Raw genomic sequence first — 18,283 nt, 5'->3', positions numbered from 1 at the left:
ATTTCTCTATTACTGTAAATGTTCAAACAGATTTGAAAGATCATTTATTAGATATAGCAAAGTGGTTCAGGTGCAGCTGCTCTTACAACTAAAACTGACAATTAACAGACTCAGGCAGGAAGTGCTGAAACTAAGTCTATCTGTTTTTACTATTATTGAAGTTCTCACTAAAATAAGTATGTCTTTACACTCATGTCTTAATTATCATTAGGCAAGTTTATACTCAAAAACTACAGAACTTCTGGACTAAAACAGCACAGAATGAAAATAAAAATACCACTACCTCCTAACACATCAGAAATAATGACAGAAGTGAAAGCAAAACATCCATTTGAATTTCAAATCTTTCATCACACATCTAGATAACATTGGCATTTTCTTGAAGGCAACAGTCTAAATAAAGATTAAGAGCATTTATAAACAACCTTCAGAAAAAATCTTTTTTCTTTCACTTCATGCTTACAGAGCTACAGACTCTGATAGCTCTGTTGAACAGAAAAACAGGTAAAGACATCAGCCTTGTAAAAGTGAGGAAAACTTGCAGAAGGGGCCCATGGAAGATAAAAATCTACTTAAAAGCTAAACTTAAATCCCATTTTTGTAATTTGAGAACAGAAGATAAAATACTGGTTTAAAAGTTATACAGGTAATCTTAAAGTACTGGCAATCTTCCTGCATGTAAAATTATTAAATATATATAAATAAACCAATGAAAATATTGATCATTTCCATGAAACATAATTACAAGGTTTTCTTCACCGAAGCATTTTCCCCTCAGATGTATTTAGAAATCTTTTCATAATTATGTTAGATTGCTATCTCTTGGCAGCACTATTTGGCAAGCTTTTTTACAAGAAAGTTGGGGCAATGAGAAACGCTAATCACCAAATTCACACAAATATCAAGCTTCAGTCCAAACCACTACATCTTCAATTAATAACCATACCTGAAAATCCCCAGAGAAGCTGTTGGGCTAGAATATAATCAAATCCATTTTTAGAAAACATCATGTGAACTACATATGAATACACTAAGTAAAGAAACAGTTACTAACTCGACAAATACGGTTCACACTTTAGCAGATTAAAAGTCAGATCTGTTTGCCTTTGAACACAATAAAAACAATTGTATCCCATCTCAAAGAAACAATATAAGAAGTTTCTATTTCTGCAACTGTATTAGAAATCTCTCTGATATAATTTCTACAGCTATATAAATAAAATTCTTGACAGATTAAGATTTCTAAACCTGTCAAAACCCCCTCGAATACTTACTGTTTATACTAACATAGAATTTTTATGGTAGTGCAGTCGTACAATTATGCAGAATCATTGAGTGAAGAATAATTTAGGAGGAGGTAGAATGAAAAGTAGGACACCTGAATCTTGTAAAGGATTATCTAATAGTATTTAATATTTTTAGAATATTTAGAAGAATACTCGCCATATTTATTTACAAAAATATGTTCTTCTAAATGAATGAGAGGCATACTACCAAGAACAAGTCCCTAGAAAAATATCATCCAAAGGATCTGCCAGAACAAAAGAGAGACAAAAGCAAGACTTAAATGTGACCTAAAATCTCCCCAGTAACTAAAAGGAGTAGAAATACTTCATTGCAGTTCTGAGACCAAGCCTGCAAGGGAAGCATTGTCCTAGAACTCAGCAAGGGACTGGTTTAATAACATACAGGGGTTTTCTGTTTCTGTCACCTCTGTGTTTTCTGTTTGAGATGTATTCAGGCATATACTGTATTTTGTTTTGGTTGTTTTGCTCTGTTTTTTAATTTAAGCTTGGTTTTAGATTGCTTTGTGACATTCACTCAGAGGAAATTGTCTATGGAAAGTACATCTCGAAAATCAGCTCAAGGTTTCGCACAGAACAGACATTTTTCAATACTAACATTGCTGTCTTACATAAAATCTTCACCCATCTAATCTCACTGCGGTTGTCTTGATACCTATATATATCTATTCCTTAAAAGGTACTATTAAACAGTAGCTGCTTTTGGTTCTATACTAGATCACGAATATTCGCTTTCTGGATACACAATTTAAAGTAGTCATTACTTTCAGCACTTTACATCTTGTTTAAATATACTACAGAGGGAAATTAACAGTAGAGGAAAAAAATTAAGCATATTCTACTGCATTAACAGACACAGCATCCATCATCTAATATGCTAATAGGAATTTGAAAATTCTGCTTTTTAAAATAAAGGGTTTTTTTGTAATAATTTCAAACTTGATGTCTTTCATATTCAATTAGAGGCACAGATTTTATATATTAAATACATTTTATATTAAATATTTACATGTTTTACTGTATGCAAAAAGTTACTCAATTATTTTAATTTTTTCATAGGTGCTTTGCTATAGTTTAAAAATTTATCATCTTGCCTCAGGATTACCTTATTTTTCTTTTGGTTTTGATAATGAAGGAATGATCAAAACATGGAGAAAGGAGGAGCTTTAGAACTTAACAAAAAGAATAATAAAGAGGAAAGATTTAAAGGATTGAAGGGGAAAAAAGGTCAAAACATAGAAGAAACATAGAGTAAATGACTTAAGACCATAATAAAGGATATAAAGAAAATCAAGACTGTGAATAACAATATTCTACATCTAGTTCTAACATCTTCAGTCTAACAAAGAATTCTGATGAATCAAGTAATAAAAAAAAGGCAAGAATCTTTTTCTGAAAAGTACATTTCTAGACATTGAAGAACCACTTACTTTTAAATAGATAAGTATATGGTGAACTAACAAGTGGCTTGATTTGTGAACTAACAAGTGGCTTGATTTGTAAACTAACAAGTGGCTTGATTTGTGAATTGTGTTTACATGAAAATATTTCTGAGATTTAGGTTTCAAATTTATCAATCAAACCATAAACACAAGAGTGGAAAGGTAAATGCAGACAAACTCTGAGAAGAATAAATACCAGAAAAAAAATTAATTGTGAAGACAGTTAAACACAGAGGTATCTTAACTACAGATAAAATAAACTCCTTCACCATGCCTTTTGATCATGATTGGGAGTATTTCAGTAGGTCCACACTGACATAATGATAAACCATAAGTTAAGAATAAGGAAACACATGATGAAATTATTTGGTCTACAGTATGCTTGAGACTAGATACTTAAACTGATTTAACCTGGTTTAAAATAAATGTACTGAAGGGATCACCTGCAATTGTGAGTTAAAAGATGATCCACAGTACTAAAACCATGACACAGCCATTGCAAATATATGCAAATACTATAAATAAAAAACAGAATTAAGACAGTCTTAGGTGAAAGAATACTATTTGACTAAAAAACTATTCTTCACCCTTGAATACATTTTACTAAATTGTATCACAAATTTTCATCCTTCTTCCTTTGCCTTTTTGTTCATTTATAATTTTCATTTGTGTCATTACAATTCAAAGAAGTGTATCATATCTTAATTGGGTTTTTTTTTAGATGACTGTCTTATTTATGGGAACTCATCTACAAGAGACATTACTTTAAAGTTGGGGTTAGAGCTAGTTTGTTTGAACCATTAGAAGTTCCATAAGAAAATACAAAAGACGCATTACCTCGGCTTTTGGCAGCTTCTTTCAAAGCAGCAAGGACCTCAGGCTTCAGGTCATCAGAGAGTAACCTTCCCTCCAGGCCAGGAAAGAGTGATCTAGCACACCATAAAAAAAGAGAAAAATAATAAAAAAAGGCCCCCACACTTATGCAAAGCCTCATTTATTTGTGTTGCTGTATAGACATCACCAGCATGGTAATCATCATGGCAGAACAGAGAAGCATGGGAAGCAATCATGTGCATATGCAGGCTAGGGCTTTCAGTGAGTATTTTCTGACAAATAAAAAAGTTATACATTTAGAAGCAGAGAGCAGTAAGAAAGTAATTTTTCCAACTACTTTTCTTTACAAAGCAGGTCTAAGCAAGTTTTCTTTGATAGAAAAACTGGGATTAAAAAACTATTTTCACTTATTTGTACGCTAATAAGAAAAAAAAAAGTAAAAATAACACTTACCATTCTATGTCTCTTAGAATTCTGTTTGAAAAGTTTACACAAAATACAACACATAATCCTAGAATGTCACACAGATCTGTGAATTTGAAAAGATCTAAAAATTTCAGAAGATCTGCAGTCAATACTTAAAATTATTGTGCCAAGAGTCAGTCTCATCCTCCCCTTCTCTTACTTTGGCAGTTAAAACTAAATCAGGTTTCAGGGCCTTGGTTTTTGTGAAATAAAAAATAAATATCCAGTTTAATTCTGATCACGGGTATAATGATATGATCATTAGACATAAGCCAACACAGAATCTTGTTCTTCCACAGTCAACAGAAAGAAAATTTCTAAGAGCTGATTTTACCTTCTTAGCAGGCTCCAAATCTGAATAAGAGCCAATGTCCTAAATTTAAAGGGTTCTGAAACAGCTAACATACGTAATTTATCATACTTAAAACATTAGAATTAAAGATACTTGATGTAGACAAGAATAGAGGCAAAGAAAGCATTACTATTTCAAATTCCCATTTCATCACAGCTAGCAAGGAGATTTATGCCTGTTATAATACGCTTTTGTATCAGTTTTACAAGACTAATCAAACAGGTCCATTACCAATGGATATGCAAATTGTTTACAAGAAACATGGGAAGAAAAGTTACTTGACTCCAACTGCTTTTCTTTTAGATTGGCTGTCTATATGTTAGTCAAAACACAATTTACGTAAGGACGTCACTTGAAGCACTTTTTACCTTAAAATAATACCTATATGGGCACACTCCAACCCACCTCTACTTCCCTTTTAAAAAGTCCACAGAGCAGTAAAAGCAACAAAACCTATGCCAAGTGTCACATTCACTCAAGCTGAGGGTCTGGAAATTAGTGAAACTCTGAGGCAAAGGAGAAGGAGGGCTCATTGTACCCATGCATAGGGGTAGCACTTTGTAAGAGGAAACATCTGGTGTGTCTGAGTGACTTCAAGCCTTATGTCTTTAGACACTGTGTGCAGAATGGTCCAGACTTAACAAGTATTTAATACATCCATAATCCAGTACAGACATAAAAAGCAGTAGTCATGCTTTCTCCCCAGTGACCCCAGGCTCATTCATTCCAGCTAGCCTGCCCTCTGCTATCCCCTCCCCAGTGTCAGTGCAAGCTCTGTTGGCTGATGAGATGAGAACCAAAGTGGAGCACTGATGCAGCTGGGAAATAAGCAAGGGAAAAAAACTAATTGGAGAGGGACTGGAGAGAACAAAGGGAGAGCAGATGCAAAAGACAGCTCATCGAATTATCTGCTTATTTCCTGAAACCAGTTTTTAGTACTACCTCACTGAAATTGTGTTGTGATAAAAAAAAAGCCAGACATAATCTCAAGGCTTCAGTTTAATAAAAGCCCTTAGCATTACCTAATTTAATAACTTCCTAGTGTGCATGTTGCTAATCTCCTCGTATTTGTAATTCCAAGAAGAAAATGAACTGGAAATGTATCCTGAGGTATTCTCTTAATTGCAATCACACAATTCTTTTATAACGGGTTAATGGCAAATGGGTGTCAAACTTTTCAAATGAGGCATATGAACACAGACATATACATATATACAGAAAATTGAGTTCTATCTATGCCTTATTTCATCACAATAACATTGCTTGTTTGCTGACAAGCAAAGGAGTCTGAAGCTCTGTTTTAACACAGAAATTTTAAAAAAAGAAAAAACCTAACAAAAACCTTCCCCACAGTATTAGAAATATTAAGCATACCTGGGATATTCTTCTGAGGTTATGTAAACTACATCCTGTTCTGACACAGATGAGGAAAAAGGAATAAAATTCCCATTCTGTAAAGGCAAAAGCTCCAATCCAATCAGTTCACTGTAGACTCCATCAGAAAGCACAAATTCTAAAAGATGAAGCTTTTCTTCAGCACGTCCACTGTGCCCAGATTTCCTTAGGACTTGCCGCACTACAGCAGGAGTCACTTTTTTCACAGCTTTATCAGTAGAAATAGTAAGATGCACTGCACTTGCAATATTTGCTGGTACCTTAGCAATCTGCTTCCCTGAATTCTGGAGGTAGTTGAGAACAGACTGCATGTACTCCAAACTCTCATCCATTTCAGAAAAGTACACCTGTTCCACCTTTATCCACTGATTACTCACTGAGTAAATAACTGTATGCTGGAGCAGGTCTTTAAAGAGAGGTACTACTATGGGTTTCCAGGGTACCCTGATTTTATTCTCATCAGGCCATAACCTATAAATTCTTTCAGGTGACAATGGAAAATCTGAATTCTTCTCAGTCTCCATTCGTTTGATAGCTTCCAAGATAAGGGTGGTATATGCCTTAGGCACTATATTTACCACAAGGAGGTCATTCCACAAAGCTGCTGGATCTCTCCACTGATCCAACTCTCGCCATTTGATACTCCTCCTGTTGTCTGTGAGACCAAAGAAACCACTAACATGAACTGGAAGTCCAGTTTTGCTTTCTTCGCCAGGAGGCAAAGGCAGAAAACAAAATGCTCTTCCTGAAAAGTCTGCTACAGCTCCATTTTCCTCCTCGTTAGTTGCTAAAGACATGGCTATTCCAATAGTAGGAACAAATTTCAAGTCATCAGCTAAACCATCCAGTTCAGTGCACATTCCTCGACCACCCACACAATTGCACACTAACCAAGATGTTTTCTGTGCGTCCTTAACACTCTCATCCTCTACAACTATATTTACATGGTATGTCACACATGTTATGCTATTGCTTGGAACTCCCTTACAATACTGATTTATTGCAGTTCCCAGGATTTTTATAGAATTGGGTCTTTCATGTTTCAAGGCCTTGTTCTCACTGGCAGTTACTCTAAAAACCAGCCTCTCTGTTCCATCAGCTTCCCGTATGTGCAATGAAACATCCTGAACACTCTTCAGGAAAAGCAATACTGTGTCTGCATCTGCTCTGAAGGATTCAAACAGCTCCAAGACCTTCTGTTTGTCGTAAACATTGCTGCTCAGTTGGGAAGGCTGCAGACGAAGTGGGAAACGAAAAAATGTACCAGGAAAGTTTCCATTCTTAAAGGTTTCCTTAGTGCTGCCAAATACACCAATGAAAGGTGCAAATTGGTCCGTAAGTTCATTTATTTCCTTGCTATCTTCTTTTAGATTCCAACACTGGCCTGACTCATGAGGTCCAAAGAGGGTTTGATGGGGATCAAGCATTCCAATCTGGTCACCACTGAAGATGCTAGGGACATCTGTATCCATAAAAAAAACCACAATTACTAATAATTCTAAAACAAGATACTTAAAAAATACGGTGTTAAGGAACAAATCTTAAAAGGCAAGAATAAAATATTCTAAAACTGTGATGAACTGAGTACAATCCCTAGGGAAATGGCTGAGTCACCATCCCTGGAGGTATTGAAAAGACATGCAGACGTGACCCTTAAGGGACAGTGGAACTGGCACCATTAGGCTTATGGTTGGACTCAATGTTCTTAAAGGTCTTTCCCAACCTACATGATTCTATGATTCTGATAACATAACTCAGTGCTTACTAACAGGGAAGAAACAAGCAAACACCTATTCTGCAAGTGAATATATAAATACACATTCAACCAATTGAATTCTAGCTGACAGTGGCAAACAGGAAGCACAATTTCTTACAGTTACGTACTTTTATGTTTCCAGTATTTTCAAGGAAAAAACCAACAAATTAATTTACTACGTGTGTTCTACTACATTCATACTTTGTAGATCTTGAAGGCTGGCAGACTGTAATTTTATACATTTAAAAGCACAAATTCACAGAATTATCAAACCACAGAATATATTAATTTTATTCACGCTCAGCCAGGTAAAATATTGTTTAAAAATTCATGTGTCTTACAAATTCAATTCATAAGGTAAAAAATTTTATTTCAGCAAAAATTTGCCTCTTATCCTGCACTATTTAACTGTGGAGACTGTAAGCATTATTTATGCTTCTTCTGAACCACAATAAAACATTCTGGGAGAATAATAGATTTCAAGGGTGAATATTAAGAGCTTGCAAGACATTATGTACTATGAATACACCTCTATTACATAATATCTTTTCTAGCAATAAATAAAAACACTACTATACAAAGAACCTGCAGAAGACTTTCAGTCTAGTGAGTAGAACTTTCACACTTCTGCTTGGAGACTTACTGTATATTATGAGCCTCTATAAAATGAGCAGCAGTGTATAATTGAAATACCAGTGTAAAGGAATGTTCATTTCAATATAAAGGACTAAGTACATAATGATGTTAATAGAAAAATCTTCAAAAACCTTCAAAATGAAACAGACACCTTATAGGATTAGAGAAAAACAGGAATGCTTCATAAGAAAATCTAGCCATGAATTTATGAATATATAAAGTAATTTAACTATTTAAAACTTCAACTTTTTTTTTAAATAACTACTAAGATTACCTGTTATATGATAAACTGAATTAAAGCCAATTCCAAATCTTCCAACTTTCAGGGGATCATCCTTCTTCCTGCTTCTTGCTATTTCCTGTATACCATGCCAGTCCTCAGGGGTGAAAATCGCATCATTGTATGCATAAAATGCTGGCCCTATAATACACAGGCAAGAGTTTAAAAGATGACAGATGAAAAAAACTATGTAATGTTTAAAATTTCTAGGAAATTAACTCACAGACCTGAGAATGCATTTCTTTGAAGTATATGTTATGAATATACATCATATACTTTATGCATGTGCAAATTTAATGGGGAAGCTATGACTCTAAGCTGACATCAAATTATGCCTTGTAGTGAAAAAAATAAAAGCAAATGCAAAAGCAAAAGCAAGGAGATGAATTTACCTCTGTAAATGGTACTTAGATTTATATTCTGATGTGTTGTTATTTAATTCTTGCAACCTCATTTTAAAAGAATGAGTCTGAAAAACTGAACAAAAAGCAGAAAACAACAGAACTTCTGAAAGAAGTGTCATGTGACACAAGGCTTAAACTCAGTCTCTTCAGACTATCAAAAAGATGTTTGAAAAATGTACTAGTCACAGTCTGAAGATACCACCACAGCAAGGGAATATAAGGCAAGATAAAACAATTGCCTGTGTCTAGAAAGTAAGACAAATTCATATTAGAAGACATAATAAGGCTCATTAACAATTGAAAAAAAGCCGGAAGAAAGAAGTAGTGGATCATCCATCATTGAAACTTCAAATCACAACTGAATGCCTTTTGGGATGACTATGCAAACTAATTTTCAAAGTAATATTCTTAATAATTATTCTTATTAAATACATAATTGATCTTTATCTCACAAAGCCATAGTAAATTATGTAAAAAACTTTAAAGTTTCAAGAAGCTGGATTTGCAGTATACAGACAACATGGGAGCAAAGCTGGGTGTACAGTGAAGGGAAAAATGGGATGGGGAAGAAAACTGAACTGCCTGGAGAATGCTGAAATGCAAAGGGCACGCACAGGTCATTTTTCCTTTAAAAGCTGGTGTGCTGGCTTGGCCTTCATGGTAGCTGGGGGCTGTGTTTTGGATTTGTGCTGGAGACAGTGACGATAACACAGGGCTGTTTTAGTTATCACTGGGCAGAGCTCATGCACAGCCAAGGCCTTTTCTGCTTCTTAAGTGGCCCACACAGCGAGTGGGCAGGGGCTGCTAAGGAGCTCAGAGGGAACATAGCCAGGACAGCTAACCCCAAACAACATGCATGTTGAAAAATAATGGCCAAATTTAATAAAACTTATACTCACCCTGATATTGCGCCATGTCCTTTGACCATAACGTTTCTGTTCCATACTGAGTTTCATCATATAGAAACCTAACCTCCGTGGCACCAGCATCTTCTGCATTCTGTATGAGTTCCTGAGGCAGACAAAACAAATCAAAACAAAGTATAATGCAGTAATACATATTCTAGCAATGGCTTTTGAACTTAAACAGTAGAAAATAACAAGCTAATTTCTCAAGTATAACTGTTTTAGTACATTTCAACTAAAATGGTTTTATCCAGTTTACCTGCATGAGAATAGGTATCCTTATAAACAAATATTCAGACAAATACTATAAATATGATTTGAATTTGGAGCTCAAATACCATACAAAAGCAGTCACAAAGTTGAGAAATAAGCTACTAAACTGTTACTACTATATTATCCTAAGAATCAGAGCTGTAAAAGTCTCAAAACAAGACAAATGTGAGAAGAGAAAAAAAGAATTTTAAATTTATCAAAGTGTATTAGGTAAGTCTTTACAAACAGTTGTTCAACAACAGTAAGGTAACCATTCACAAAAGAGTAATGCACAGCAATCTTCTTTACATCAACTGAATTAGGTTCAAGTTAACATTTCACAGTATGAACCAACCATTCCTGGGCCATGGTGCTCACGCTTCTAACACCCCTGCAGCAAAGGGCTGCAAAACATTTCTGACCAGTAGCTCCCTAAGTTATGAACCAACAGAGCAGCAATCGTCTTGAATGAAACCCACAGACTGGAAAGAGACTTATATTAAGGTTGTTATTTGTTAAATAGCAGTATCAATGGTGAAAGGTACAAAAAACTCAAATATCAATAAACTAGTTCTGAAAACATGACCATTAATACAACACCCCTACCCAGTCCTGTTTTCATCAACAGTAGCGTGATTATAAATACCTACAGGATTACAGCCTCACACAATGGTCTATTTACACTGAATCATCACAGTGTACCAGGGCTCCAGACACATAAACACATGTGTATGATTATGTGGGAGTGTGCAAGCTTGGCATAAGCAAGTATTTCAGCTGAATTGGAAAGCAATGTAGATATATCACATGCAATGTATTCACATACTTCAATTTCATTCAGTTATACATAAAAGACTTGATAGCAAGATGAACTTGTACTTTAAAAATGCATCAACTAGCAGCAAGTATTTCAGATGAGGTTGCATTCAAGTATATTGTGGAGACTAAAATAAGCTCACTCTTATTTAATATCTGGATCCAAAATTATAACCCTTTTATTTTGCAGTTTTTGACAGTATGTTAAGTCTATAATGCACATTATATTGTCACTTCTACATAGTTTTGAAGTGTTATGAGATAGCAAGAAATATACTACAGTTAAGCAAAAAAATACCCAATGTTTAAAGAATATTTACAAAACATTATATGTAGTTCTTCTTCTAAATGAACAATCATGACAGCCCTTCATGAAGACACAGTAAGATAACCCAAAGTTTCCAGAAATATTAAATACTAAGTATGGCAATACCATGAAGTCAGACTTGCATTCATGCTGTGGCACATGGGGTAACTGCTACATTCAGCTATAACAGCATTGTATCTGAAGAATCAAAACACTGAAATAAATTTTAAGGTATCAGCAAAATTCCTGGTAGTAATCTCTCTTAAACAATCTGTTAACCCTAAATTGTAAACTATGAAAATAGCATCATTTCTACTTTTAAATTTGCCTATCTGATTTCTAAGGACCTTCCCTTATTTCTTCATGTTGGAATGAAATTTTGGGTTAAAAATATTAAGGAGATTTGAACCCTTCTTAATTCAAATGCATTTTACAGATGCAACTAGTACTGAGAAATAATAAAAATGTAAGCACCACTCCTACATACAGACACTGCTTAGAACATACCCAGGAGGAAATTTGCCAAAACAGTTGAAAATATGCTTATCTCAGGCATTCCCACTAAGCATAATCAGCTTCTAGTTCCATGATGCAAACAAAACAACAGACATAAGGAACTGTCATCATCTGTCAACATTTTATTTGGGTGTTTTGGATGTATGCATGTATAGATAGATAAGATATATCTGTATCAAATCCCATTCTTTAGAACCTAGTATTCCCATACACTAAGAAATTAAGTTCCTACCACCCATGTGATGAAGCATGCTGGATGAGAAGTTTAACATCAAACTGATCACCCCAGATACTCTTAAAGAAAAAAAAAAAAAAACCAAACTGCCACCTTCAAAGGAAAAAAAAAAAACTAAAAACCACACAAAGCACCCAACTCCTTTTGCCTTGTCCACAGAAATGGACTCATATATCTTCTGTAGTACAGTGAATGTAAGATAAAACAACCACAAGATTTGCTGGGAAGTGTTAAACTTTGGCATTATGTTATGCACATTAAATAACTACTAAAAATACTATTTATTGTCTACCTTAAGAATCTGTCCTCCCTCTGGATATCTTCTTAATATATCCTTTAGAAAATCAACAAGTGGCGGAGTTGTTTGTCCAAAACGACCTAAAAAACAAACAAATAATATTTTTAAAAGCTGTGTATTATGCTGCACTGTTTAATACACTGCATTAATGTGCACTTAATTTCAGATTTTAAAAAACACAACAATTACTGGAAGCAATAATTTCTTAAAACTAACTCAGGGCCTATTATTGTAAAATCTTGTCTTTCCAGAATCAGCTGTGAAAATCCTACATTATAAATCTTTTAATCAAAGAAGGTGAAATAGCAGTCTTGATATTGAAGTCAATGAGCTGCTTCATAACTAGATGACATAAATTTGGGGCATAAGACTTTGCAACAGTTATGACACAGTTCCAACTACTTGATGCTCAAAAGTAGCAATTTCTAAAGGACCACTGCTTTTTAAGTAGCAGGACAGTATTCCAGGGCAGCAGTGGCTCTAACTCTTTTACATCCAGTGATGATCCCTACTGACAGTTACACACACAGGCACACACGTTTTTGGCTCCAGTGTACACTTCCTGTTCTGACATACTCTGGGCATGGACCTGGTGCCAGCCTTGGTGTTGCCAGGGCCTAATGCTGGAGGGAGAAGAGTCCCAGCATTATGAACATCTGCTTCAAGAGAAAAAGTCTATCACAAAATGAAAGGTTCAATACTCTCCCTTTCAATTCCAGTCTGAGACTAAAGAGCAGATCCCTAAACATGTGCTTCAAACAAATAGTAAATGATGCAATCCTTGCAAGGAACACAGATCCTAACGATGCCCCATCTAAAGCTTCCTTTTAAAATTGTTAACAAGTAAATATTCTCTCCCTCTCTTCTGGATATATATGTTTATACAGATTCAAACACACATATTATATATATTCTGGAATAAAACACTAAGATAAAAAAGCAAAGTGGAAAACAAGGGGACAAATAAGAGAATTGGCTGAGAAAGCATCAAGTAAAAACATCAAATATTTTGTCTTTAAAATTTTCTTGAGTAGTTTTATTTAAGGTAACTTAGTAGCATCAATGATAAAATAAGCAAGAAATTGCAATGGACAGCTGAATTTGTGAAGTATTTCATACGTTCTGTTATTTTTGCAGCATACAGAAGTATATGAAAGTCAATATGCAATATGCATACCTCCAAAATAAGGTGAACTGATCAACAGACATAACATAAAATGAAGAAACTGATCTTCTCTAAGCTGGACAGGCAGGTGGAAATGTTTAAACAACACATTTCATTCACCATGGGAACCACCACAAAAACAGACAAATGACTTTTAAGTGATAGGAATGAAAATAGACTTTGTTCTTTTTAAGAGCAGAGCTCTGTGTATGTCACAACAATTACTCTGGCTATAGGGCATTATTTACTGCATCCTATGAAAGGCTTAATTGGTTTTTCTTCAGTATTAGAGGTGGTCATATTTAACACAAAACTGGTACCACAAATTTGAAGGAGAAACTTGTTCTACTGTAAGAGCAGTCAAGCACTTAGGAGCCCAGAAAGTCTGTGCAATCTCCCTCCTCGTTCCAAGCTCAACCAGATCAACCCTCAAGTGACCCAGACTGACCTCAGAGCTGCCCACACTCTGAGCAGCAGGCTGGAGTAAAAACCTCCTCATGTCCCTTCCAACATGAATTATTTTGTGATCAAATTAAAAGATCATGCATTATTTGATAGAAACCAGCAATGAATGAACACAAAGAGGACATAGATAATCCTCAGAGTGCTTCAGCAACCCATGCGCTTGGTCCTACTGGTCCAATTTCCAAGTTAGAAATTCAGGGCATTTCTTGATTCATCTGCTGTAAGGAAATATCTCTGAACTGGAAGACTCCAGAATGAACATAAAAGGCTAATACTGAAGCCTTCAGATGTTTTACATCAGAACTATGGGCCAGGAAATGTTAAACACTTTATCTAGACATAGATTGCTTACAGTGACATCTCTAAGAAACCTAGGCACAAAAATACAGCAACAGTTTCCCATTAAAGATTTCTTAGGACCACCACACTTTATTCTCCATATATTTGCATGGCAGAAAATAAGGCTCTTTTTATGTAGTCTACCACAGCCTACACACAGCAAAACATCAGAGCAAGCAGTCAAGCATGACAGAAAGAAAAATGTTTGATGTCATACAACCATGAGGTCATAGAAATGAGGTCAAATTTTCATAGGTGTTTTCTAATTACTCAGGTTCTAGAGAATGTGAACATGAACTTCTGGCTAATATACAAACTTCCCTCTGTCACTATAAATCCATAATCCAGTATATACATGCCTTGAACAGGCTAAGAAATTCAATATTTTGTGAGACTAAACAAAATATCTGCATGAAAAGAAGGGTTTTCTTCTTCATCATGCCATCTGATTAGCAATTATTTCACTGCCTTACAATAAAGTTATTGTGAGAAGAATATTAAGGCCAGGAGACAAAGAAAATAATCATGACATTTTAATTAGAGCATTTCTGAAGATATTCAGTTATCAAGATATGACATGAAAAGAAACACCTTTGGGGTTTTTTTAATAAAAATGTTAATAACAGACAGAATCAAAAGAAAACCAAACTATCAAAGAAAAAAACCTAAAAACCACAGAAGAAATCCAGAAATTTTCACCAGTGTTATAATTTTTTACATGCTGGTTACTGAAAAGATATCCTTCCAGGATCTGAATTGTTTTCAAGTATCCAGCTTATTTTATATGAGACAAGGCAGCTACAAAATTACTGAAAGGCAAGTCTTATTGATTCCAAAGGATAACAATAACCTTAATTCTACACATATCACAGAGGAAAAAAAAAAAACCAAAAAAAAACCACACCACCACCAAGGCACTTCAAAAGAGCAGTTCAATTTATCTAGAGCAGAATGAAAAGAACCAGTGACAAACCTAGGACTTACATGAAAAATAATTGCTTCCCATTTAAAGAAGATTAAAAATTCAAATAACTCCATATTGCATCAGAAAATGCTTTGAGTTGTAAACAGCAAATATTTTCCATACCTCCTCCTTTCAGTCCTTTTGACTGAAGCTCTAGAAAAACTTGATTTTCAGACTTCTGAAGTTCCACAATCTTGATACCATCAGACAACTGAAGGAAAAAATAAGACAGGTCTTGGTCAGAAGTTTCAGTTTGATAATAACAGGACCAAAACAAATCAGGTGGAAAAAATGCCTATAGAAGCATACTAAGAGCAAGCCATGGCCTCTTGTTTCTACAATTGAAAAAGTTTTGTATTCAGGGAAGTTCTGGAAGCATAAAACTAAAGCAGTTATTGTTCTAAGGTGCATGTCCACAAAAAAAATAACACATACAGGAAGTACATAGTCTGTATACTCCACAAGTACATCTGGGTATGCAGTTTTATAGGGGGTTTAAACTAAGCAATAGCAGCTCAAAGCAGCTGGCAAGACACTGTGTAGAGACAAAAGTGTGTCAGAGAAACAACCCTGAAGAATTTGACAGCCTCACCCCCTATTACCGCTACATGCAGACCCATCACAGCATGATCAAGGTTGAAAGGACCACTGAAAGTCACCTAATCCAGCCTCCAGTGCCACACCAGGAACATCATAGAGAAGCTGAGGCAAACTAAGCAACACAACCCCTAGAAGCCATTGGGAAAACTATTACGTATTCAGAGCACATAAAGGTTTTGTTACAATTCTAGTTTCATATGATGTGTGTCTCATTCATATACCAAGTGCTACTAGAAGACTCATAAATGACCCATGTTATCCTGCACACAACAACAAATGCAGATTTAGAAGGCCACTGTACTAATTAGAAACTAGATTAAAATACTATTATATGAAATTATATTATTATATTAGTCTCAGCTTATAGTAGATTTTGGGACTACTTCCTCACTTTCATGGGTAAAAACAAATCACTAGAAAGCAGTTGGTGTTTACACAGACATAGATGCTTACAATCTAACTACCTTAATAAAAGACAGCCCTAGTCCAGAGTACATAATAATTATTTAACATTATTAGTAAGAAAAAAACTTACATTCTTTTTTACTTTTATCAGCTTTAAATAGTGATAAAAACAACAGAGGGTTTATCATAAAACTGCAGAAATATTGTACTGGAGTTGAACTTTCTCAAGATGTAAAATTGGGTTATAACTATTCTGAAACCATTAAATATAAAGAATGCCACAGAATGCTGAAAGCCATCACCAAGCATTAAGGGGATAGAGTAACAGAATATTCTAAGTTAGGATTTTTGTATCAAGACACTACTAGAAACTTGGACATTGAATAGATCCAAATCAATAGTTTAATACAGCAAGGAACTATGAGAGAAAAAGATACTGGACTTAACATTTATCAATTGCAGGTAACAGTTCTAATGGAAAAAAATTATTCACAGATTAATATTCTACTACTCAAAAAAAAAATTAAAATAATTTGATCCCAAAAAAACAGGAGTTCAAAAGTTTATAAAGGATTTTCAAATTTGCTGCAGTACAGAATAAATATTCCCATATATATTCTAGTGTATTACATTAAAAAACCCCAAACAAACAGAGTAGCAATTAGAGTCTGCTTACTGACTGTACCCTGCAAAAGATAAGTTTTCTGTGGCAGTGAGATCTTTGCTTCCAGGCAAATTTTAGAAAGTGATACAGAGTTTGTCCTCCAAAAAAAGAAGGCCTGGCAAGAACAAAATCAAGGACACACATACAAAAAAAAAGATAAACTACACAGGCAGTTTGCTTCAAACCTGAGCCCTCAAAGCCAACTTGTGCTGCCCAGGTTCTCAAAAGCTTCCTAAGCAATACAACCAACACGTGTATGTTTCCTTGTGTCATAGAATGGTTTGGGCTGGAATGGGACATTTGAAGACCATGTAGTTCAACTCCCCCTGGTACCATCGTCATGAATAGGAACTAGATCAGGTCTCTCAAAGCTCCATCCTCCCTGATTATCAATATTTCCAGTCATGGGGAACCCACAACTTCTCTGGGCAACATTTTTCAGTATCTTATCACCCTTATCCTAAAAAATTTCTTCCTTGTGCCCAATCTAAACTTAACTTTGTTTTGGTTTAAAACATTGTCCCTTGTCTTATCACTTCAGGCCTTGGCAGAAAGTATCCTTCTATCTTTCTTATAAGCCCCCATTATATTTAGAAAGGCCACAATAAGGTTCTCCTAGAGCCCTCTCTTCTCTAGACCTTTGCAAATCCCCTTGCCCTATTTAACACTAACTTGCAACCTCCTCTCTCTCCCCTTCCTGCCTCTATTCATCCCATCTCACCAGCTCTCATTTCCCAAGGGTTCCCATTTCCCAAGAGCACAGCTAGAAGCACAGGAAGCAGTACTGAAAGACTGACACCAGGCTGATCCCTTCAACAGAACAAGGTCATTCATTCATTCATTCATTCCACTCTCTCCTGTGCCCAGACCTCAATTTTCAGCTTGTCACTTTCATCTCACTGTGATGTCAACTCTGCTCCTGAAACTGGCCAGAATGGCAGGAGGGCAGAATAAACACACCAGCACTCTCCGGTGAATTTCTGCTCTCCCCAACAACCCCCCAGAGAAATTAGGATAAAACACATGGAGAAATTCAGGGAAAGAAAGTGAAAAAAAATACAAAAACTCGGATGGTAAAAGCCGGCACCATCAAGAGTGGTATGAGGGTCGTCCAAGCGACCTGAGGGGAGGAACACCTAAGGACACACACACCCACACCGCGCTGCCCACGCACCACACAGGAGCATCCGGGTGGGGACTTCCCGCAGCCCGGCGGTTCGGCGGCCCCGCCCGGCCCTCACCTCTCTGCCGCGGTGCCACAGGCGCTGCTGGGCGGCGGGCAGCCCGGCCTCCGCCTCGATCCGCCTCTTCACGTCCCGCACGGCCGCGGACGGCGGCAGCTCGAAGGTCCTGCAGCCCAGGCAGTCATGGAGGACGGTCACCCGGGCCAGCCTGCGGCAACACGACAGACACCAGATGAGAAAAGGCTCGCCGCGCCGCCGCCCGCTCGCTTCCCCCTCGGGCACCGCGGAGGCCCGAGGTGG

At 36.0% G+C, this 18,283-nt stretch overlaps 1 protein-coding gene across 2 annotated transcripts in view; it reads right to left on the bottom strand.

The window, feature by feature from the left end:
* SACS (sacsin molecular chaperone) overlaps nucleotides 1-18,283 on the bottom strand; it is a 59,233-nt gene that overhangs the window by 17,580 nt on the left and 23,370 nt on the right. The window contains exons 3-10 of one of the 2 annotated variants that reach the window (XM_039718758.1): nucleotides 18,041-18,191; nucleotides 15,254-15,341; nucleotides 12,192-12,277; nucleotides 9,768-9,879; nucleotides 8,459-8,605; nucleotides 5,772-7,254; nucleotides 3,584-3,675; nucleotides 947-973 (exon numbers count right to left, since the gene is read on the bottom strand). In XM_039718758.1, the coding sequence (XP_039574692.1) occupies nucleotides 947-973; nucleotides 3,584-3,675; nucleotides 5,772-7,254; nucleotides 8,459-8,605; nucleotides 9,768-9,879; nucleotides 12,192-12,277; nucleotides 15,254-15,341; nucleotides 18,041-18,191 (2,186 nt within the window). The remainder of the gene's footprint in view (nucleotides 1-946; nucleotides 974-3,583; nucleotides 3,676-5,771; nucleotides 7,255-8,458; nucleotides 8,606-9,767; nucleotides 9,880-12,191; nucleotides 12,278-15,253; nucleotides 15,342-18,040; nucleotides 18,192-18,283) is intronic. The other variant, XM_039718759.1, reaches the window with a different exon arrangement.

The sequence above is a fragment of the Passer montanus genome, unplaced genomic scaffold (genome assembly GCF_014805655.1).
Source record: "Passer montanus isolate IOZ18808 unplaced genomic scaffold, ASM1480565v1 scaffold4, whole genome shotgun sequence".
NCBI classification, from domain to species: Eukaryota; Metazoa; Chordata; class Aves; order Passeriformes; family Passeridae; genus Passer; species Passer montanus.
This window is presented reverse-complemented; position numbering and strand designations above follow the sequence as displayed.